Source organism: Hibiscus syriacus, unplaced genomic scaffold, assembly GCF_006381635.1.
Source record: "Hibiscus syriacus cultivar Baekdansim isolate YM2019G1 unplaced genomic scaffold, ASM638163v2 tig00109980_pilon, whole genome shotgun sequence".
Taxonomy (NCBI): domain Eukaryota; kingdom Viridiplantae; phylum Streptophyta; class Magnoliopsida; order Malvales; family Malvaceae; genus Hibiscus; species Hibiscus syriacus.
Genome location: NW_024062547.1, coordinates 577,418 through 603,426, shown reverse-complemented (window position 1 = coordinate 603,426; position 26,009 = coordinate 577,418). Strand labels below are relative to the sequence as shown.

The following is a 26,009-nucleotide window of genomic DNA, read 5'->3' as shown; positions in this document are numbered from 1 at the left end:
CTTTTTATATGTACATAAGTAGGTAACAACTAGTGGTTCGAGAATGGCTCCAATCTGGATGGACCCATATAGTTTTCTACATATGATTCGGTTTTAGAATATATACCAAATTGTCCTCACTATCACCTACTAAGGTTAGTAATGTTCTCGATCCTCTCCATTATATGCTCATATAGATCAAGTTCAATTTTGGAAGATGCATTTCCCTATCACTGGGAGCAAATTGCTATCTTGAATAGAGGTTTTCCTCACGAAGGCGTAATGTTTTACTCCCAATTAATCGAAATATAACTTGGGCAAAAGGTAATGATATAAAAGTCCAAGCACAAAAGACACTAATTTAATAAATAACCTCATCATAATTTCATTACGAGAAGAAATATCTGTTTCCTAAATTTTCACAAGTTTTAAAGATCTTTTTTAAAAGACGTTGACATGAGAACGACTTCATATAAAACAATTTTACAAAGCCTTTTATTCATATTGGTCGATCATTGATCAACACCCCTTTTTGAGAGAACAGGTCATCAAGCTATTGTAATCTTTTTTTAGGTAGTTTGAAAAGTATTTCATCTTGAAAAACATGTTTTTAAAATACAAAGTCTCCATCATCGTTTGGTTTAGGTAGGACCGAATACTTAAAAAATCACCTTTTAAAAAAGAATTTTGAAAGTCCAATTTGGGAAAAAAAACAGATAATTTTGGAGGCATGTGTTCAAATTAAGTAAAAAAATATGATTTAAGAGTCAATTACATGTAGGGAAAATTAAAACACCTCATAAAGCTTAAAAATTGGTATGTTTTAAAAATGAATGTTGTCTTATTTTTAAAACAAAATCAAAGGCTGAAAAGAAAATAGTTAGCAATGATCTTAATAAGAAAAATAATAATAAATGATAAATAAACAAATAAATGATGAAAAAATAAAGTTAATATAAATAAAATAATGATAAACATGCTTGCAAACTTAATTGAACAAAATTAGAAGTTTTTTTTTATTTAAAGATCTTATTAGAAAACTAAATCAGGACTGAATTGTCATCAACCTTTAATCTAAAGGCCACAATTCAATAAGACTACCAAGATTAAGGTTAAATTGAAATAGATAAATAATCTTCAGGTTGAAATTTCACTAACCTAGTAAAACTAGGACTAAATTGAAATAATTTAAGAATTTAGTAGCCAAATTTGTATTAACCTATTTTGACTTATCAAGCTAATTGAAAATAAACAAAACCATAGGACCCAATTATTAACCAAGTCATAAATTAAGAAATGAAAATTAACAAACAAAATAAGACCAGCAAATGAGGTTCTTATTTCTTATTACTACTACTATTATTCTATTTTTGAAATTCTAAGACCGTATAGAAGTAATCAATATAGAATGCTTGAAAATGAGGGAAACCGGCGGCCAGTCCAAGCTGCTTGAATTCATCTTCAGTCCTATGCTTTCCCTTGGCCCTGTAAATGGTCATTACGAAAAGGTCGCCTTCCAGGAGCGCCCGACTCCGATGACTGTCGTCCGATTCCTTCGGTAAAACCGGCTCACATGCTATCAGTTTCCCTCCTACGGGGAGTGCCTTGTAACAGTTGTCCATTATCGCCTTACATTCATCATCAGTCCATGTTGTCAAAACCCACTGCACCGCCAAATCAATGTCATCACCTTAAATAACTTGTTCTTCATTTTTCAAAAATATCAAATTATTTAAAAGAAATCAATATATATATATATATATATTAATAATATACTTTTTTCGTATAGAGTGGACACAATTTTCAGAGTAGATATCATTAATAAAATCAATAAATAATGGAAGAAAATTCGAATTTTACGATGGTTACATGTTTATTCTCAGCTCAATATGGATCCGCTATTAAATTGAGGGGTTGATTGAGATTACCGTCTTTCTTAAATTTTTTATATATTCCTATAATTTAAATATTTTTTATTTTTATAAATAATTTGTTCTAATTCATGCGATCTTATAAATTTATTTTCTAACAAAAAAATCTTATCTTATATTGATTTTTTTAAATTCAGCAGAGTAAATTATCTTTAGAAAAATAAACAAAAAGTTTGGCAATGCTTTTAAGAATTAATTTTGAAAAGTATTATTAAAAAGTACTTTTAAACATGTTTTTGAAAAGTTGAACTTAAGATTTAGTGTTTGATATAGATGTTAAAATTTATTTTTAAGAAGATAAAATGTGTTTTAGACATTAAATTATAAAATTTAAAATATATTAATTTAAATTAATTAATATAATATGTATATAAATATATTTTATGATAATATATTATTATTATTGATATCTATAAATATTTTGAAAAAGGTAAATTTTAAATATATAAATAAGAATTAAATAATTGATTTATTAATTTAATTTAAATATATAAATCATATATTTAAAAAAATATCTTTTATACATTCTTTTAAAAAAAAAAAAAGTATTAAAATAATTATAAGAAAATTGATTCGAAACACACTTGTAATTATTGTATAAAGTATGAGTTTTGGAGTGCCAAGATGATTCGGTAACTGCCTTTATTAACTTCATGATTGGGTGAGAATCTCTGTTATATACATATAATAAATAAAGAATAGTTATAAATTATGTTTTCAGTGAGTTAATAAAGGCAGTTACCATTGTTTAAATGGTTAAGAGAGGATGAAGATATTATTATTTTGATATTATTTAAATGTTTGGAAGAAGAATATTCCTAATTATATTAGAAAAACAGAGATTAGGTTGGGCTTAACTTTCTTGGGTATTATTCATAATTAAGAATAAAAAACAAATATCAGACTAACCTTCATGAAGATTGCATCACCCGCTGGAATCGACTCAAACATGTCACCTCCAACGTGGGTCACACCTACAAAATCAACCTCCTATTAATTCATTATTAATTGGCTTTCTAGAAAAAAAATTCATTTATTGTTTAATTTTTTCTTTAATACAATTATTATTATTTTATCTATTAATTTATTAATTCAGATAAAATATAATATAAACTCAATATAAAATGATATTTTCATTCTAATTTGTTTCATTCACATATAGACTCAAAACTCTTAACTTTATTTAAAGAGATCTAATAATTTATCCCAATAAACTAACTAATTGGCGGCTATTGTTTAATCTTTTCAATATGATGTTACTGTAATTCTAATAAATTTTTTTGGCATTTCCTTTTAAATAATGTGTAAAAAAATGCAACTGTATAGAGTGTATGAAATATTATTTTTTAAAATAGCATGTTTGTTATCATATTCATTGAAAATTGTTTGGAACACTATAAATTCTGAAAATCGTCAAAAGTGTCTTCTTCATGTTTCATGTATGCACAGTAACAGTGATAGCCGGTGGGTAGAGGTGACAAACGGATCATTCAGATCGGGTTTGGGTCGGGTCATTTGAGTCAGGTAATTTCGGGTCTAGATAAAATTCGGTTTAATTATGTTCGGATAGGATCGGATCTGGTTCGGATCTAGTTCTGATGTACGGTGAATCGAATTGGGTTGGGTATTAGGTCGGGTGATTATTGGATTGGTTGTTTTCAAGTTCGGATCAATATAAGATCGGTTATTTTTGGATCGGGTCAATACCGGATCAGTTGAATTTTGGGTCGGGTTAATACCAGATCAGTTAGATTTCGGGTCGGGTCAATATCGAATCAGTTGATTTTCAATTTAGGTCAACCTTTAGATCAGGTAAATTCGGGTTGAATTGATTATGAGTCTAATCAAAATCAAGTATATATATATATAATAATTGATATATACTTGTAAAAATACGTCTTCCTATTAGTTAATTTTATCATTTAAGTTTAATTTCAATTCTCAATCGTTCAATATTTTAAATTAAACCATCATTTAAAGATGATAAATCGATAATTTGATATAAATATGATCCTATAATACGTGTTAGAATTTGTTATCAAAATTTAATATTGATCTCGTATGAAAAGTTTATAATGAAAACTATTTGATAAAAAAAATATTTTTATTAAAATTTTTATTTCCAATTATAAATTTAATATTTTATTAAATTTTAAAAAATAATACATAACTTTATATGTTAAGTTTTAGTCGTAACATAAGTAAACTTTATATTATTTTTATTATGATTCTAATATTATTTTCTATGTTTTAGTTGTTTTCTATTATTTTTATTATAAATCTAATATTTTTTATAATAAGTAAGATAAGTAAACTTTATTTATTAATTTTTTCAATCTTACAATTAGATTCCTACTTTTATATTCCTCTTAAACTTTTTATTATTTTATTATAAATATAATATTTTTAATAAATTATCAATTTTATTTAAATTAATTTATTATTGAAAATAACTTTTATTGTTTAATAACTTTTATCAATTTCAATATATTCGGGTTGCTTTTGGGTCGGGTTAAATTCGGTTCGAGTTAATTTTGGTTCAGGTTAATTTCGGTTTCGATTCAGGTTAATTTCGGTTCTGGTTAATTTTGGTTTCGCTAAATTTTGAATAAAGTATGGGTCGGGTAGGGGTTGGATATCAGATCAAATTTAATTATCATGTTCGAGTTAATATTAGATATTGGGTCGGATATATCAGTTCGGGTAATCATTTAGGGATCCATACATTTTCCAATGAGTACCATAACAAACATCACATTTGAAAAAATAATTTTTCATACACATTATTCAAGCAATTTGTTAAATATTTTTTTATAATTATTGATATTTGGTTTGTAAATAATTAGTTTAAATAAAATAAAAGATTAAACCAATTTTATTAAGATACCTCCATATCTTAATGAGATGAAATGATTGTTATAAAAAATTGAACTTAAATTAATTTAGAGTTAGGTTTAATGAGTAGGAATTATAGGTCAAAAATGAAAATGATGAAAAAGAGGGGAAAAATCTGACCCGGAATGATGGGTGCTTTGGCAACAACCTCAGGCAGATCAAAATTGATTCCTTCAACAACCTGGGGGTGTTTATGAAGAATCATTCTGAGGCAATCCCCTGCGCTGCCTCCCACATCGACCAATTTCTTCACTCCTTTGAACCCATCGTAGCTGTTCAATATAGCTCTCATGAACGGCACCGAAACTCCCGACATCGCCTTTTGCATCAGCCCATTCATTTCCGGTTTCTTCCCATAGTAGCTATAAGCTCCCTCGCCGTTCGCCTTCACGAACGGCTCCGATGTCGGATTCAAAACCGCTTCGTGCACCAACGGCCACGCTCTCACCAAAGCATCCTAAAACATTTATAAATCACAGATCGTACCATAATCGATTCAATTTTAAAGAAATCAACGGTTGAAAATAGAAATGAAAAAGAGGGATTGGGATATACCTGGTGGTGCTGGAGCACGTAGGGTGCATAAGATAGACCCTCCGCGTCGGTTACAAGTGTTTTCCCGATCTCGGTGAGGGAGTATTTTCTTTCACCGCTGTTATCGAGAAGTTCGTCGAAAACGCCGTAGCTGGTGAGCATGCGTAGGATACGCTGGAGGTTTTCGGGATCTCCGCCGCTTCCGGAAGGGAGTACATGCGAGAGAATCTGGGCGGCGGAGAGCGGGGTGTTGGCGCCGTCTTGCCAGATAGCGTCGGGTACGTTTAGGCGGACGATGGCGTGGAGAGACATGGGGACGCTTATCATGTTAGCCAATTCCATAATGGCTAGCCTTGCCTTGTTACTGCGCTCTGCTGCTGCTGCTGCTGCTGCCTCGGCGTTCTCCATCATGGATTTGCTGCCGCTGGTTTGATGAAATGGATAAGAGATTTGATATTTAGCTGTTGTGGTGGGTACAAGAGACTGAAACTACTAGGGCACTACATTTAAGTAGTATTAACTGATTTTTTTTTTAAATGCATCTCATATTGTTTATTAATTATATTCTATAATACATAGGTATTTTTTATATAAAAATTATAATTTAGATATTTAATTGAATGATTATTACAAATAAGTCACAAATTATTAAAATTGAAAAAAACATTAATTTAAGTTCAGTATAATAGTTATTCTAATTATTAAAATTTATACATTCTTTTTAATTTAGTAATAACTCAAAATAATTTAATAAATTTAACTATTTATATTTAAAAATGTCATTTATTAATCTTTGTATATGTTAATTATTTATTATTATATAATATCATAAAACTATTTTATCTAATATTTAATAATATGTTTATAATATATATTTTTAAATGGTCTCAGCGGTTAAAGTGTGTTATTTTTCTTAGAAATTCTAGGTTGAAACAATTATATTTACATGATCTGTACATTGGCAATAACTAAGAAAAATTTTAAACATATATTATTTTATAATCACGTTAGACTATTTAAATAAATAAATAATATATATATATATAAAGCGATAAGTTATCATTTATTTTCCCTCCATGAAAAATCATTTAAATATCGCTTTATATACCTTGGATGCACGGTTAGATGTTCACCAAGAAACTTCCAGTGATCTCGTTTCGGTCAGGTTGATGGTTGAAGGTTAAGATTGTATTGTTTTTTTAATTAACTAAATTATAAAAATTATTTATCTATTATCAAACATATAATAGAATGTATTTTATTTTATATTTATTTTCAAGCAGAGACTAACTTATAATATATAACCAACTTTAAAAAATATACTATAAGTTTGGAATATAAAACGTATGCTGACATGTGTGATGTGTATGGAAAAATATTAAGACTAATCTCATGATTTCATTTATTAATCTTTGTATATATTAATTATTTATTATTATATAATTTTTGGGTCGGATTGGGTTGACCGAAAATCTGAACTGACCCGACCTATGCCCATCCTACATGTAATCTGTTATTTAATACATCTTTTGTTTGATCAGATTTTTCAAAAATAGTTATAATTTATCATGGAGAATAAGATGAACAGTATAATTTGTAATAATCTAGATTTTTAAATTAATTTTCAAGCATTAACCTGAATTATGAAATCATCAATTAGTATGTATGACTAAAATCATTGGATAAATGTTTCATAATGCATAAACGAAGAATATTGGAGAAAGCCAAGTAAAGGTGCCTCCTTTCGTTGCTAAGTTCAAGGTATTATACTTAATAATCTAAAATGCTTATTGTATTTTATAAATGTGCATGTTGGTTTATTGTACGTCGGATGTTTTGAGTATTAAGTATGTTTTAATAATTTTAGTGATGATTTAAAGTTAAATGGTGATATTAATGTAATCACCATTTTTTAACTAAGTCAAACCTAAATATTTACAAACCCCAATCAAAACCCCAAGCCCTTTACAAAACAAATCCATTTTTAAACCAGGCCCAAAACCCAACCAATATCCAAAACCCAAAATACAACCCGGCCCCAAGCCAAGGCTCGAACCTGCCCAAACCAAGCCACTCAAACCTAACCCTAAACCCCAACCAACAAACACCCTTTTCTGCCCCAATACCCGAAGAATGACCCATGTACGCCAAACTCACGCTCTATACTTCTGCAAAAAAAAAAAAAAAAAAAAGCAAGCAACAATCAATCATTTTTAATTTTCTTTGTAAAATGGGTATAAATCCCAGACAACAATCAGTAAAATGGGTCATATTCTGAAAACAAAAAAACCACTGTAACTGATTTCGTTCAAAGCAATAAACAAGGTTTTTATCCTTCTTTTTTTCTGGTGTTCAAATAGTTTCCTTCTTTTATTTTTTATTTTTTTATTTTTTCAGTTTTGGATCTCAATAAAGCAAGGTATTTTTTTAGATTTCAAAAAAAACCGTACCCTTTTTTTAGTTTCATTCTAAAACGCTAATTTATCCCGAATATAAGACAACAAAGGCTTTTAAAGTAACAAAAATCAACCATTTTACATTAAAATACGAAGGAAATAAAAAAAATAGCAGATTTAAATCATACCTGAATCGTACGCGTCGTCAAAGTCCAGAGGGGAGCAAAAAGTCGAGCCTTTTCTTCGGGTTTAAGGGCAGTTTTCGACTTTTTTAGCCCCAAGTGAGGGCTTAAGTTGGTAGATGGGTTTGGGGCTTTTATTGAGCGATTTAGGGAGCGACGGTTGGAAGCAGGGCGAGGCGGTTGGCAGTGGGCCGACCGAGGACAGAGGGGAGAGCTTATCCCTTTTTTTTCTGTTTTTGTTTGAAATGAAAAAAAATGTTGTATGTATAAAGAAAGTTAGGGGGAAAGTACACTTTGGTCCCCTTAACTTACACGCGTTTTTACAAAAAGTTCATTGGCATGGACCATTTTCAGAATTTTCTCATTTTCGTTTGTGTTTTGTAATTTTTGGTATAATTCCTTTTTAGTCCCCCTACTTTTAACATGTTTTTACACTTTAATCATGTGTAGTGACCTTTAATTTTTTTTAAATGCATGGGGACTGATTCTATAATTTAACATATTATTTTTAGGCTTAAATAAAATTGAAAAAATTACCTTTAGGTCCCTGTAGTTTACGTGTGTTTTTTTATTTTACCCTTAATATTTTATTTTATTTTGATTTAGTCTTTAAATTTCAACATGTTTCAATTTAGTCTTATTTTATGTTTAATTTGTTCCCTTTTAGTTTAGCAATTTCATATTTATGCAATTAGGTCCTTGAATTTATGTTTATTTTATTTTTATTTTATGTTGTTTTTTTACTATTTTTTTATTATTTGCTATTTTATTATTTTAATTAAGCTTATTATTAATTGTTTTGTTTCATAATTTAATCATTCAATTTAGTTTCTTAGATTAGGTTAACACTCGAATTGAACTTAGAAATTAGGTTGACACTCTAGTTTAATTAGGGAGCAATTCGAGTCGAGTTCTCGAATAAGATGCCCGATTACTCAAATCAATTGCTCGACTTTTAAAATTTATTAATAATTAATATTTTCTAAAAAAAGACTTTAGGTTTTATTTAGTCCTCAACTTTAGAAATTATCAATTTAGATCCTCGTACTTTTAGTCTTTTAGAACTCGATATTTTAGATCTTTGACTTTTAGTCCCTGAACTTCAATCAAAACTTTAATATTGACATAATCAAATAGGTTAAATAGAGCCTCCACTTTAGTTAGATTTCAAACTAGTCTTTTAATTTAGGGAATAATTCAAATTGGTCCTCGTCTAAATGCTTGAGGGACCATCTCGATTATTCGATTTGATAATTGATTAAAATCAAATAGGATTAATATTAGAGCCTACATTTTTAGGTTTGAGCTTCTAGGTTCCTTTAATTTCATAATTTGACACTTTGAGCTAGAAAAAGCCTTTAATTTACCTTAGCTTAATTAAGATTAAATAAAAATTTGTTTGATTGCATTTTATTTTCAAACCTAAGGAAATGTTTACTTATTAGGGAATTTATATTATATCTCCCGCAAGTATGCTCAGGGGTGACAACTGGTGAGTCCCGAAATAGGTCAACATCCTTTTCAAAGACCACATCTTGATTTCTAAAATTAAGGCAATGTCCGATTATTAGGCACAATAGTTGATCTATCGCGTTTATGCTAGGAGCGAATGCTATCGGTCTTAATAAACGAACACCCTTTTCAATGTTGCATCCCTAATGAGTTTGAAATTAAATAAATATCGAACTCAAAAGTTTTGATTTTAAATATAGGGTAATCAACTAGGTACCAATTTTGGGCGCTTGTGGGGATGTTAATCCTTCCCCACGCGTAACTGACTCTTGAACTCGATTTCTGGATTTTCGCAGACCTTAAAACTTGGTATTTTGATAAAAAAATATTTTATTAAAATCACCCGGTTTTCATGATGTCCCAATCACACCTTAAATGATTGGTGGCGACTCCTCACATTTCAAAAATTCTTTTCAAAAGAGAAAACCCCCGAGTCTGTATCGTTCTTTTCCCCGCCCGGGCAAAAAATGGTGTCGACAGCTTGACTACTATACTGGGGATGTTTTATTTTTAAAACAAATTGAGAGTTGAGCCACGAGTTGGTTACCATATATTTAGGATTTTGGAAATTACAAGTTCGATCTTATTTAATTTACGTTTTATTACATTATTTAAAAAAAAGAGATTTTATCTCTGGTTAATACTTACACTTCTATGAAATTATTTAGGACTGTTGCATATCATAGCTCTTAACCGAGCTCAAACTCAGTTTACCTAAGTAGGGAGAAACGTCACACCTCATGAGGAGCATTGAGTTTCCTTGTGTGGGTATGATAAAGTATCTCTGGAAAATATCCTAAGTTGCCTAGGGAGAAACGTCATACCTCACGAGGAGCATTGAGTTTCCTTATATGGGTATGATAAAGTATCTATGGAAAACATCCTAAGTTGTCTATCAAGAATATCGGATCTGAGGTACACTTTTAGTAGTGCGATACCCTGAGTCGAATCCGATTCGTAAGTTTGTAATGAGCCAGAATCGAAATCAACCTTAGCAGGCTGTAAATATGGCTTTTCTACAACTGACCACATGTAGGGAATTTAGTAAACCTACCCACTAGAGCTATGTGGATAGCCTAGGAGAATTAGAACACATTCGGTTAGGACTATTAATTTACTTTGTAGCTTTATTTTCAGTCTCAACTTTGAGTCGAATTTAATTTTTGTTGCTAATATTACATTTCTTTGTCTAATCATTTCAACTAACTTGATTCTTTTTATCTTGTTCCTATTAACATTGATTTCCTTTTGTCTGATCTTGTTGCATTTTTGCATGGACATGATATATCATTCAAAGGTGTTGATCCCTTAAATAACTGATCTTTTATAAGGTTCTTGAAAAACAATGCCCACAACATGTCTTTCACTGCGATCGAAAGAATTTCGAAGATGATCTACGTAGATCGAGTAGCGCCAAGAGAGAGTCTGTCCACTAAGGAGACAAGCCAAACATCTACATGCTGAGATAACAAGGTGGGCTCAAGAAGATTCAACGCTGAAGCCAATAGTTGAAGATCAATAACAAGCTCGAAAAGATTTCTGAAAGTATGAGATGAAGTAGAAGCTTTGAAGATGAAACAGTACCTAAATGCTCGCAGGGGTTGTACAACTTGAAGATGGACCATATTTTCACTTCCCCGGCGTACCAAGACATTGTTGATTTTTCAAGAATTGTTCAAGGAACAATTATTTTTTGGATCAATTCCTTGTTACATTTGCATCTTGGATTTTGAACTCCTTTTTTTTGCATCTTTGCGTTTGCATGTGCATCTTTACGTTTTTGTATTAGTATATATACATTGTACATTACATGGTATACATTACATCTCAACGTGCATTAGTCATGGATCTCGAGAGTAACTCACAAATAATCTTGTGATAAAAGTTTTGAGGTAATATGAAATCACTTCATTCGTACCTAAAAAAGAATGAGAGTTGTGGACGTAATGTTAGCCCCGTCTAAAGTTCAAGGCACATCATATAGGTCTGTGGGCACTAAAGTTCAAGGCACATCATAAACCTTTAATAATGAGGCATCCCGGTGCGAAATAAGAAAAGTTCTTCCAGCCACCGTGAAGCCTTATGACATTGGCTTTGTCCTTTTGAACATATTTTCATTCTTTGCATACTCAATAAATATTTTGTTGATTGAACTTATGGAATTTTTTAGGTTAGGAGCAATAAATCAAATTTTAATCCGATAATTCTTTGAATATCAAATGAATTAAAGGTTTTTTTACTACTTCATTAATTATAGATCTTTGACAAGTGACAAGATTAAACTTTCGTGTTCCTCCAAAGACGAACACCCTTACTCGTTTCCTTACACGGAGTATGCTCATTACCAAAAGACCGAACTTTGACATCACTTCCCTCTGAAACAATAAAGTCGTACATTTATCCTCCCCGAGGCACCAAAACCTGTACTTTTACCTTTCCAAATAGAGTTAACCTTTCCATGACATTACCTTTCTCAGAATTATGACTTTAAAGTCGCACATTTCCCTTCCTAAAAACATAACCAACATTCATTTCCCAACCTCAACAAATCTTGGGGGCATACTGAGGACCTTTCCTGCAAAAAAGACAAGATGAAGTGTTGCGGATCAAGTTTTTGCAAGAGAATTCGAATAATTGGGGCATACTAGGAGCGAATTGAAGAAGAAGAAATAAAGAGAATCATTTAAATAATTCTATCATGCATTAATTATATTGTTTTCATGTAAATAATGTTAATCTTGAATAATTGTCCCCCTGGGGATACCTATTTTACAAAGACTTCCGTATATGAGATGATGAACGACTTTGTTTCATTTATCCTTTCAAATATATAAATCCCTTGTTGTCCCCTTTTGAGCCTATAATATTTTTTTCTTCTGATTTAACCCTAACCAAGGATCACCCTCCGCACTAAGGGGCAAAGATGAATGATATCTGCTTGCATGAGTGAAGATCATCAATCCAGATTCTCTACAGAAGCAAGTCATGATAAAATAAAGTGAAAAATAACAAAATACCGCAAGGTGAACTAAACACAAGCACTCAAATATCAAATCGAGTTGATAACACAAAGAGAAAAAAGAACAAAAAGAAAAACAAAAAAGGGAGAAAAAAGGGAAAAGAAAATAGATAAAAGAAAGCAAAAAGAAAAAGAAAAAAGAAAAAGAGAGAAAAGAAAAAAGAAAAAAATGGAAAAGAAAGAAAACCGATCAAATACTTCAAGATGGACGGTTCAAAGATCTAGAATCAATTCGCTAGAAGATCATATAACACCAAAATAAAATAAAATGAAATGAAAGAGACACGAGCAAATTTAAGTCTAGCAACACAAGATTGAAGACAATAGAACGAATCGATCATTGGTTTAATAACCCTTAAACACCTATTTGGGCCTATTTATCCCTTTCTTTCATAACCATGAGCCTCGATCTACATTACGTACTTGGAAAGTTCCTTCTAATCATACATGGATTTCTAAGTGGAAAGGTTATCTTCAGATTTCATTCTGCCTCTCAGGGTTAATTTTTTTTGCAAAAAATGGTTTCTAAAATCTTTAATGCATGATAGGGAAAAGTAATAAAAGGAGGGTTCAAGACGTAAAATTTTAGAAGACGTCTTGAAACCAAAAGAGAATTCGAGTTGAAAACCTGAAAAGACAGTTCGAACACGAAGATTATCAACCACTACACAGAATACAGTCTTATACATTTCTTGATAAAGTATTACACAACCCAAAGGCGCTCACAAGGGATGAGAACCAGTAAACATTTCCAGAAGAGAAACATGGCAACTGCTTTATCAGGTTAATGAACACCAGAATCGAGGACGCAAGAAGCTAACCTGAAACACATTGCCTTCCCAAGTCAGCCTAAGCCATATATCATCATTAATCTTTACACTTTTCAAATGTATATAATTTTTGAAGGACTAAAAGAAAATTTGACTTATTTGATATTCAATGAACTCTTATTTTACAATTTGTTTTGATTGTGAGCCCGAAAAAAATGACAACACTTTTGAATTTTATTCAACAATTTTTTTCTCACATAAAAGAAAAGAAAAGAAAAAACATTTTCAAACAGGACAATCTCAAGTGAAAAAGGTCCTTAAAGCTGGTGAGGCTCATTATGCCTCTATCGGAGAAAAAGAACACATGATGCTAGAACAATGAAGCATTTCTTAAAAGCAAAGGAATGGAGGACAAAACTTCTAACACTTCATTGTGACGTTTCAGAAGAAGATGATCGCCTTAGTTGAAGATGACACATATCACAGCTCATAGAAAAAAAAAAGACAATTATAAGGATTGATAACTTCTTAAATGTCGATCTGATGGTGGCATCATAAAGAGAAGCCCTCAAGTTGTTCGATAACATTGTTGATTAGCGACACAAGAGTAAGACCATTTGATATTAAGGTCTTCACACGAATAGAGCCATGAATACCCACATTAGGACATTACCAAAACCAGATGTCGTTAAGATAACAAGATTCGAATCAAACAGACATGATGAATGAGTCTGACCATTTGGAGTGCCAAGGGCAGAATAAAAACAAACAAAGCTTACCTAGAGAAACAAACCATTAATGCTTCAATTGAAAAAGGACTCTTGAGAAACAATTTTGATTGAAAAGTTGAGTCGAGGACAAGTAAGGTGCTCAGTCGTCCACCTGATCGCAACAAGAATTCAATAGAGAAAACGCTTCTTCCAGAATTATGTTGAAGAAGTGAGACAAAAGATATAAGACGTGAGGACATGATGTACAAGATGAATAGTTTGACCATGTTGATGTTGGGGGCAGACTCCGTACAAGAGTAATCAAGTGAAAGAGGAACGAGATCTCCATTTTGAAGTCAAAAGAGGATTACTGATAAACATTTCTGCATATAAAAAAGTCATGCAATACATTTAAATACATATATATTGCATTCACATTTCATGCATCAAGACAATTTTACAGATTGTCCAAAAAAAGAAGAGCGAAGAAAGAGCATAATTCAAGCCTTGAATGGAGGGTATTATATTCAGAGTTGTAGAACCTCAAGAATTGAGAAACCCAATCCAAGAAGAATCATTACTTTGATGTGGGGGAACGTTACCCAAACGACATGATGTTTTCAAAAGAATTTTTAAAGAAACCAGGTCTGATTTTCAAAAGCTCCTTGATAGGATGTTTTCAAATGAACTTTTAAAGGAAGCTAAGCCTAATTTTTAGGGGTTTCTTGATTTTTCAAATGAGTTTTTAGAAACTAAACCTGATTTTCAGGTGTTTCTTGATGAGTAAGTTATTCGGGCCATCAGTAAGTCTTTCGAGCATGATGCTTAAATCTCTCGGGTCATCTATAAGTCTTTCGAGCAAAATTATAAGTCCTTCGGGCCATCCAAAAGACCTTCAGGTAGGATATTTTCAACATTTCCTTTGCTCGATTCACAACACTTTGAATCAGCAACGCCCCACCAGAGGGGTTAACATTTCCTTTGCTTGATTCACAACAGTTCAAATCAGCTTAAGTCCTTCGGGCCATCAGTAAGTCTTTCGAGCATGATGCTTAAATCCTTCGGGTCATCTATAAGTCTTTCGAGAAAGATGATAAGTCCTTCGGGCAATATTTTTCAACATTTCCTTTTCTCTATTCACAACACTTCGAATCAGCAACACCCCACAAGAGGGGTTAACATTTCCTATTTCTCGATTCACAATACTTCGAATCAACTTAAGTCCTTCAGGCCATTAGTAACCTTTTGAGTATGATGCTTAAATCCTTCGGGTCATCCATAAGTCTTTTGAGCAAGATGATAAGTCCTTCGGGCCATCCATAAGACCTTCGATCAGGGTGTTTTCAACGTTTCCTTTGCTCAATTCACAGCACTTCGAATCAGCAATGCCCACTAAAGGGGTTCACATTTTCTTTGCTCGATTCACAATACTTCGAATCATCAACGCATCACTCGAGGGACCAATATTTCCAATAGAAAGATCATGATGAGAAGAACTTGTAGCTTGAAGAACTGAAAATGGAGACTCAACCAAGATAACGAAGCAAAGATGACATCATTTGCAGTAAGACCTTGACAAATTTCACAGAAAGAGATGAATTGACATTCCCAGCAAAGAGTTCACAGTTTGACAATAAGAGACCAAGATGAAAAATGGTGTTTTATTATCTTTGCTTCATTCCCATTTCATAGCAATGAGAAAAGATGGGCATCTGTAATCACCATTTTTCAACTAAGCCAAACCCAAACATTTACAATCCCCAATCAAAACCCCAAGCCCTTTACAAAACAAACCCATTTTTCAACCAGGCCCGAAACCCAAACAATACCCAAAACATAAAATATAACTCGACCCCAAGCTAAATCTCGAACCGGCCTCAAGCCAAGACCCGAATCGACCCAAACCAAACCATTCAAACCTAACCCTAAACCATAGGATATCAACCACCCATAAACCCTAACCAACAATCACCCTTTTATGCCCCAATACCTGAAAAATGACCCATGTACGCCAAACTCACACTCTACAATTCTGCAAAAAAAAAAACAACAAGCAACAGGAAATCATTTTCAATTTTCTTTGTAAAATGGGTATAAAACCTAGACAAAAATCGGTAAAATGGTTCGGGTTTTGAAAATAAGAAAACCACTTTAACTAATTCCGTTCAAAGCAATAAACAAGGTTTTTGTCCTTCTTCTTTTTTGGTATTCGAATAGCTTCCCTATTTTATTTTTTTATTTTTAATTTTTTTCAATTTTGGATCTCATTAAAGCAAGGATTTTTTTTCTTTTAGATTTTGAAACAAATCGTACCTTTTTTAGTTTCATTCTAAAACTCTAATTTATCCCAAATATAAAAAATAGAGGCTTTTAAAATAACAAATATCAACCATTTTACATTAAAAATACGAAGGAAATAAAAAAATAGCATATTTAAATCATACCTGAGTCGTACGCGTCGTCGGAATCCAGAGGGTAGTTGAAAAGTTGGGCTATTTTCTTTGGGTTTAGGGGCAGTTTTCGGTGTTTTTAGCCCCAAGTGAGGGCTTAGGTTGGTAGATCTGGGCTTAGGGGTTTTTTTTGGAGCAATTTGGGGTATTTCAGGTTTTCCGGCTAACGTGTGTGGCGGCCGGCAATGGGTTGGTCGAGGAGAGAGGAGAGAGCTTCTCCCTTTTTTTTTGAAATGAAAAAAAAGAAAAAAATGTTGTATGTATAAAGGAAGTTAGGGGAAATTTCACTTTGATCCCCCTAACTTATGCGAGTTTTTATAAAAAAGTTCACTGGAAGGGACCATTTTCAGAATTTTCCCATTTTCGTTTGTGCTTTGTAATTTTTGGTATAATTCCTTTTTAGTCACCCTATTTTTAGCGTGTTTTTACACTTTAGTCATGTGTAGTGACCTTTTAATTTTTTAAAAAATATATGAGGACTGATACTATAATTTATCCTTTTTAATTTAATAGATTATTTTTAGGCTTAAATAAAATTAAAAATTTTACATTAGGTCCCTGTAGTTTATGCATGTTTTTGTATTTTAAACCTAATCTATTTTTTTATTTTATTTCAATTTAGTCTTCAAATTTCAACATGTTTCAACTTAGTCCTATTTTCTGTTTAATTAGTTACCTTTTAGTTTAGCAATTTCATATTTATGCAATTAGTTCCTTGTATTTATGTTTATTTTTATTTTATGTTATTTTTTACTCTTTTTATTTTTTTATTTTAATTAAGCTTATTATTAATTGTTTTGTTTCATAATTTAGTCATTCGATTTCTTTTCTTAGATTAGGTTAACACTCGAATTGAACTTAGAAATTACGTTGACACTCTAGTTTAATTAGGGAGCAATTTGAGTCGAGTTTTTGATTAAGATGTCCGATTACTCGAATCGATTGCTCGACTTTAAAATTTATTTATAATTAATATTTTCTAAAAAAAGACTTTAGGTTTAATAATTTAGATAATATTTAGAATTTTTGTTGTTATTTAGACCTCAACTTTAGAAATTATCAATTTAGGTCTTTGTACTTTTAGTCTTTTAGAACTTGATATTTTAGATCTTTGACGTTTAGTCCCCAACTTCAATTAGAACTTTAATATTAACATAATCAAATAGGTTAAATAGAGCCTCCACTTTTAGTTAGATTTCAAACTAGTCTTTTAATTTAGGGAATAATTCGAGTTGGCCTTCGCCTAAATGGTCAAGGGACATTATTGATTATTCGATTCGATAATTGATTAAAATCAAATAGGATTAATATTAGAACCTACATTTTTAGGTTTGAGCTTCTAGGTTCCTTTAATTTCATAATTGGACACCTTGAACTAGAAAAAGTGTAACACCCCCAACCCGTATCTGACCCGAATACGAATCTGAGGTGTCAAATTGACTTTTCAAAGCTCGTTCATTTATAAAAACCATAGTTAATTTAAACTTTTATTAACATAAAAAACTATGTTTACATTATTAAGTTCAAAACAATACAACTTGACCAGAGCTTAAGTACTATCCGACTCTATTTACATGCCAACACATAGATTACATAAACAAACATACTGTGTAGGGGCTTCTGATATGATCTTCAAGCTGTGATATGCTGCTCTGCTGCTCCTAGGAATGATTTTCTTGCTTTTATGTACTTACGTGTAAATCACTTACAGGCTAAGTCATAGACTTAGTGAGGAATACACTTATGATATTGTATTTTTTTATGATTATGAACATGCAACACAATATTCATAATTCCATTTCATTCATATGATTCATTATAAACAATGCTAATACTATAACATATAATGCAATACACCCTTTTTATATTATTTACATGCCCATGTATATACTGAGAACTTATGGTATTCGAGTACATAGAGGTTGTGCACATCTGATTTCACCACAGCTCGTATATGTCCCACTGAGTGGCATATGAAATTTGTCCCGAAGGACCTGTGAGTATGTCCCGAATGACCTATAAGTTGTCCTGAAGGACCTATAAGTTGTCCCGAAGGACCTATGAAACCCTCGACTCTTGGCATGCTAACTATACCTAGAGCTCTTATATTACATAACTGGGCATTAATATTTTACTTCATATAAACATGTACTTATATTATTTCCATAGTAATCACATATATTTTTTCTTCTATCATATTTCACATGTGCATATGATCATCCATATCATATTCTATGTCACAAGTATTTAAATAGATTCATATGAGTCATATGACATGTAGTGAATCATATGTAAATATATATGACATGCATATTTAATAAAGACTATAATGTATGCATGTTAATAACTATTATACTATGAAATTAATCTAGGAAATAGACTTATCGCAAATCTTATTTCCATTAAATTATACCTATATTATGCACTCGCCTTAACATTGCTTGATTTGATTTTATCCTAATTCTTCGATTGTTCCAGAACGGGATTACGTTCTATATCTACTTTTATCTTTTATTTAAGGTAGGTATCGGTACACTCTATAGTGTATCGGTACATTCCTTAACGTGTGTATTGATACACTACCTATGTATCGATACACAAATTACATTCGATGTTTTCATTTTAAAGGGCGTATCAATACACTTCCTGTGTATCGACACTTTGAACATTTTCTGGAAATTTACCCTTGATGTATCGGTACATGTTGAATATGTACCGATACACACCAGCCCAGAATTCACATTTTATGCACTAAAATTACTCAACTTAGCTTAAAAACTTCATATTTCATCCCCTTACATAATCCTACTCACATACACATGTTTATCCTCATTTTTATTCATTTATCCCATCCTTAACCTCCATATCCTCTTCTCCTTATGAAATTCAAGAATCATACTCAAATTTCAACATGTTCTAAATTCAATTTTAACACTTAATACTTCTTAATTAGGTTGATGACAAGTCAAATCCAACTTCCAATTTTAATTATGAACTCTATTTCAAGATTTCACTCAAGAACTTCTAATATTTAATCTCTCCTAACTTCTTCATCTTTTGATTTTAAGATAACTTAAGCTTTCCTTAAGCTTAGTTATCATCTAATGATCATAAACCAACCTTAAATTCAACAAGAAATTAACTAACCAAAAACTCACATTGTTCTTGGCTTCCACGCGTGAAGAAGAAAGGAGAAGAAGAAAACTCTGGAAACTCATTTGGTTCCCCCCCACGTGGTTAATATATATATAACCATACTTAATTATTTTTCTTGCAAATGAACATTTTGTCCTTCAATTATTCCCTCTTATAATTTAATCATACACAACATTTTTCATATAAGTCCTTAAACTATTCAATTATTCTACTTTAATCACCAAATTTTGAAACTTTACAATTTAGTCTCTAACCCGGTATTGAGGATGTTACAAATCTCCCCTTAAGAAAATTTGTCCTCGAATATTCATTATGCAAAGAGATGGGGGTATTGGTTCCTCATGTCCTTTTCTCGCTCCCATGTTGCTCCTCTACCTTGTGATTCCTCCACAAGACTTTAACCAATGAAATAATCTTGTTCCTTAATTGCTTAACCTCATGAGCTAAAATTTGAATAGGTTCTTCCTCATAAGTCAAATCCGGTTGAACCTCGATCTCTTCTGGTGTTACAATATGGGAGGGATCTGATCGATACTTTCTGAAGCATTGAAATATGGAAGACATTATGTATCTTTTCCATTTCAGGTGGCAAAGCTAATTGATATGCCACGTTTCACTACTAGAAAAAACCCCTTTAATGACGCACATTGCACGTCATCTATGGGTGCAGATGACACACAAATTCTCATCATTGAAGCCACCGTCATAAATCTCAGATGACATGCAATTATGTGTCATGAATCTATGATGCACATTTATGACATGCATTTATGACGTGCATTTATGACGCGCATTGTGCGTCATTAAAGCCCCCATCATAAATGAAAACGACACACATTTGTGTGTTATAAATTTATGACACGTATTTATGACTTATATTTACGACTTACATTGTGTGTCATTGAAACACACGTCATTAAAAAAGATGACACACATTTGTGTGTCGTGATTGTATGTCGTAAATTATATATATATTTATATATATATTGTAGATTGACAAATAATCAAACTAAATCACATTTAATGCCTCATAATACTAAATATATATATCATATTATATATAAGCAATCCATTTGCATACAATATATTAACATTAAGTTATCAAAAATATTGTAATCATATGTCGATACAAAATATCACGACATAATAAAGTTTGCCACATAAGATACACATTCTTTGCAAATATCATCAATGTCATCATCCGTGTATTCTTCCTTCCCATCGCCAACCTAAGTAAAAAATATGAAATAAGTATATAATTTATACTTATTTAAAGTGAAGTATATAACTATCAAAGAGTACTAAAATGACCAATTTTACATATGCATTCTTAGAAGCATATATAAAAATAAATTTTACACATTTAATTAGTAAAACTTCTCATATAAATTATATACATTATCACGACACAAATTCACAGTTTTCAGTCTTGCTAACAAGTACTTGCATTAATTTGTTTAGAATAACATCCTACTTCAAGTCCATATGATAGTTTACACATATATATACTAACTTGGTGCTATAACAATAAGTAAAAAATAAATAAAGTAGGAATGTTCACAGGAACTTACCATTTTATCAACAACAATCTGGACATTCGGGTCATAACCTCCTTTTTTCACTTGTCTTGCCTTTTTCCACAACAATGCTCTATCAATCTCGCCTTCCTCCTTTCTCGTTTCTTGCATCTAAATGGTACATCGTACTATAGTTTGCTAACTATTTGAAAGCTAAAAGATTCTGAATAGTTTATGCATCAAACTATGACAAAGTTGTAAAATATCTACCCTTTTGTACAAATAAATAACAACTAGAGAGTCTAGATTAAGGATGACAGGAAAGGAAAAATAAAAAAGCATACCCAAGCTGCAAGAGTCCAGCAAGTGAGCTTGAGTGTCTAGAGTGAATTACAAGAAGGGTTCAATCATGAAAAATGAAGCTCAGTCAAGCTCAATCCAAATTTAAAGTCTCAAGATTTCTTATAAAGCCGACTTTGAGCTTAGCAATGTATCAGTTCGACTCAGCTCAATTATATCCCTAATCATAGCACACATGAATAACTGACTAAACAACCTTTTTTCTTATATAGTAGTCAAAGCTCCCATATTTTGTGTATTATTAGTTTCACAACTTTTTTTTATACTAGTCCTTCCTTTTAGTGAGGAAAAGCTAAAGTAGAAAGGGTGGGTATCAGTTTAATCTGTATACACATTATATGTACAAAACATAGTCGAACACCATCATAAAACTTCTAGCAGTAGAATAAGGTTATACAAAAATTCAAAATTTAAAGTATTATGAAATCTTAGTTTAGTCTAAAATATGAGTGCTCACCCCAAGTACAATACCATATGCAACTTTCTGTAAAAGAGATTCCATGTGTTGAGCATGTTCACTCAGAAAACAAAAATGATTCCACAAAGATAGGGATATCTGAAAATTTTCAATCATGAAAATCATTGGCAGGAACATAGTAGTCTAACCTCATGCCGAGGGATCCTTGTCTTAATATCATCAAAATATTTCAACCCTATCACTTGAGAATTTGTTAAAGAATCTTCGTTCTTCAAGTCATTTAATGTGCGGTGTCCTTTCTCGTATAATTTTAGGGATGTAGCTGGGCCAACTCCCCAAACTTCGCCAAATAAACTTATTGTTCTTACCTGCAAAAGAAAATTTATATTTGTAAAAGTAAACCCAAAGAAATAAAAAAGAAAAGAGTAGTCTAAATTAAATTGAAAAGGAACCTTTTATCTTACCTTCTCATCAGTTTCAAAATGCCCCAATTGGGATAACTTTCCAGTAGTTACTATCTCCTGAATCTGCATGAATATTCCAACAGTCTGGGATAAATTTTAGGGGACTAAAAGGTTTTTGTTATAAAAAAAGAGACTAAAAGGTCTATACATCTTTGCAAATCACTTATAAGGTGCATTTTTCGGTAATTTATATTACTACCTCTGTCCTAAATCACTACCCTCTCAGAAAAGCTTAAATGGAAAAATTAAAACAAGTTAACCAAACTAAGCACCAAATACTGCAAGCAAAAGTTCAAATCAGAACATGTTCACTTACATGATCTTGCATTGACTTTCCAATTCCAGGTAGACCTTTTATCTTTTACCTTTTATCTTAAGCACAACCAAGTCTCACCTTTATATATGTTCACAAGTTTCCCAAATATCTCTGTGATGTCTTTGTTAAAATCTGGTGGACTGTGTTGCAAAGGTGTAGGTGTGCCAACCTAATCACCGAACATAGTATAATTAAACAAGCAATAGCACAACAAAAGCTTGAAACTTAAAAGCATACACCTTACTGTTAAGACGCTTATTTTTAAGGCTATTATTTGCATTATGCAAACAAAAAGAGTGGACAAAATAGACAAGTTTCAACTTTCATCAGAACCAACAATGGAACAGGGAATTCACATCCTTATCTTGAGTACTGAGATTTTCAGGACTGCTAGGTATAGAACTGGGAGAGTAAGGCTCAGTATCTGATGTTACTGATGCAGAGTTAGTTTCTATATCTTCTTTCCTTTCTTCGTTAGTTTTATTTATCTCCTCGGGTGAGGATTTGATCCTTTTGCAATTTAACTGTTCATCATAGTCGCAAGAATTTCTGTTGGCTAGTTTAGGTTTTTGACTCTTGTTAGGTACATCCAGTCCTGCCGGATCCACTTTCAGGGTATAGAAATCCTCAGAAACCTTTTCACCAGTCCTCCAACCACTGACACAACAGGACATGCTGCAACAAGTATTTATTGCAAAACAACTTATACTTCAAGCAAGCACTTCAGAAATAAATTCCAACATACGCACAACACATCAAAATGGATTCCCAATTACTGGTACAATTTGAATACAAATATTAAAAACAGATGTGACTATAAATGAATTGTTCAAATAACAATTTTGCAATGTCTGGAAGATGAATTTGATAGAATGAATCTGGACTTAGCTTCCTATATAAATTGTGAGAATGAAACGAACACACTAAATACAAATCAGCTAAAGTTCAATATACCCATATATTTTAAAGGGTATAACAAGATGAATTCCAAATTCAAAAATACCTACAAGTATTTCAAATCCACCGCCATGCTCTGTTTAGAATATATATTTCAAATTTTGGATTTGGATTTCCTTTGTTATATAAATTATGGGAACAAACTACACGCATTCTGTATAAATTAGTTAAGGTTCAGTATGGTTGTATATGTAGAAGGTATAAACATATGAATTTCAAATTTACTAATATCTATAAATATGTCAAATTCACTGCTAACCTAAATCTATAATCATGAATGTCACTTGTGTTTCATTTAACATACACTACCATTCATTCTTGGAATCTAAGTTCCCAAACACAACCCTAAAAAATTATGAATTTAAAAATAATCATTGAAGTCATAATTACATGTTCTTTATCAATTTACCGAATTGAAATGTTGCGGTTTTCCCCAAGCAAAGTCAGGACACCAAAGAATTTCTAGTATTCTGTTGAAATACCATCAAATTAAAAAGACGAGAAAGAGCACTAACCCCTTTGAAGCGAGCCAATTGGTCTTCATTGACACGGTGCAAAAGAGCATATGAACTGATAGTAAAAACATGAGTCACTTTATCCGACAACCGAGTCTTGATCTTAGCTCCCATTTGTATCAGCTTTTGCTTCCAAATCTACAATTCACCCAATAAACGATGTAACAAAAAATGTGGCAAAAAAATGAGATAGTTAAAGTAACGGAGAATAGAGAACAGAGAGACCTGTTTTTTGTTTGGTTAAAAAATGAAATACCTTCACACTGGAATCGAAAGCTCCAGAGATGGGGTTTTCATGGAGGTTTTCCATGAGAAGCTTGCGTTTTAGAGGGTTGGAGGACGGCGGACGAGGTGGCAAGGGGCACTTGATCTTAGCATAAGTAATTCACAGGAATATAACATCAATGTGGTAAATGCAAAAGTTTTTAAGCAACAAATAATCGACATTGGGGTAAACGAATAGGCTCTCTGTAAACATTTCAACAAGCATAAAAAACATATATCAAAAGACAATCAAAATTAAACATTTTGGAACAAAATACATAATCCATCAAAACCCAAAAAGAAAAAAGAGTTGAAGAACTAGCACAAGAGTCCACTGAAGTATAAAAACCGAAATAACACACTTAAAGAACCTTTGAAATAAACAAATTAGTACGATTAATCAAATAATAGAAAATCACAAAAGAACAAAACTCGATTCAATTTCAACATATATGAAGTAAAAGCATCTAACTCATTAAATCAAACAAAATAGAAATCAACAAAACCCCAAATTTGTAATAAAAAATAAACGAGATATGAATAAATATAGTTGAGAAATCAACAAACCCAAATTGAATGGTGGAATAGAGAACGAGGAATACCTGTGGAAACCCTTGAATTTTTACTCCCTTCGTCTGCGTTGTGGTGAATGGCAAAACTAGTGGACAGATGCAAAGAGAAAAAGGGGAAAAGAGAAAGAGGGGGGAAACAATATGCGTGAGTGAACTGGTTATCGAGGAGGCCATGACTAGAAGCAGGAAATGATGAAAATAATAGACGGAAATTAAAAGATGACTTTTACAGATGACACACAATTAAAAGTGTACTTCGTGTTTTTGCTAAATTTTTTGTATTATGACTATTAAATATGACACACATTATTGTAAGTCATAAATCGTTCAGATTTTAAAAAACATGACATTTTTTATGACACACATTTTTTGCAGGTCATAAATTAGCGTGTGTCATCGTTCGTGTTTCATTAAAGGTATATTTTCTTGTAGTGTTTCCAACTCTCTTAATGACCTTATAAGGTCCAATAAACCGAGGACTCAACTTTCCTTTTCGACCAAATCTTAACACATTCTTCCATGGAGACACCTTTAAAAATACTTTATCTCTGAATTCAATTTCATTTCTCTTTAGATTTGCATACGATTTTTGTCTATCAGTTGCTGCTTTCAAATTGTTTTGGATCACATGAACTTTTTCTTCCACTTCCTGAATCAACTCGGGACCCATGACTTCTCTATCTTTGAGCTCGTACCAGTTCAAAGGCGTACGACACTTCCTTCCGTATAAAGCCTCATAAGGAGCCATTTTGATGTTTGACTAATAACTATTATTGTACGCAAATTCAACAAGTGGCAAATATCTTTCCCACGATCCCTTGAATTCAATCAATATGCTCTCAACATGTCTTCTAGGATTTGGATCGTTCACTCAGATTGTCCATCAGTTTGAGGATGAAATGTTATGCAAAAATTCAATCGAGTTCCTAACGCTACATGTAAAGACTTCCAAAACCTCGATTTGAATATAGGATCTCGATCAGAAATAATGGAAATATGTACACCATGTAAACGTATAATCTCCCTGATATACAGTTCGACATATTTATCCATGGAGAAATCAGTTCGTACTGGAATAAAATGAGCTGACTT

The 26,009-nt window shown here is 31.8% G+C and overlaps 1 protein-coding gene and 1 pseudogene across 1 annotated transcript; both read right to left on the bottom strand.

The window, feature by feature from the left end:
- Window positions 1-1,252: 1,252 nt before the first annotated feature.
- Window positions 1,253-5,789, bottom strand: LOC120211705 (nicotinate N-methyltransferase 1). Its single transcript, XM_039210192.1, has 4 exons — window positions 5,361-5,789; window positions 4,926-5,262; window positions 2,820-2,884; window positions 1,253-1,643 (listed from the first exon to the last, which is right to left on the bottom strand). The coding sequence occupies exons 1-4, from the start codon at window positions 5,748-5,750 to the stop codon at window positions 1,344-1,346; spliced, it is 1,092 nt and encodes a 363-aa protein (XP_039066123.1). The 5' UTR covers window positions 5,751-5,789; the 3' UTR covers window positions 1,253-1,343.
- A 15,900-nt stretch (window positions 5,790-21,689) lies between these two features.
- Window positions 21,690-25,665, bottom strand: LOC120211677 (annotated as a pseudogene).
- Window positions 25,666-26,009: the final 344 nt, after the last annotated feature.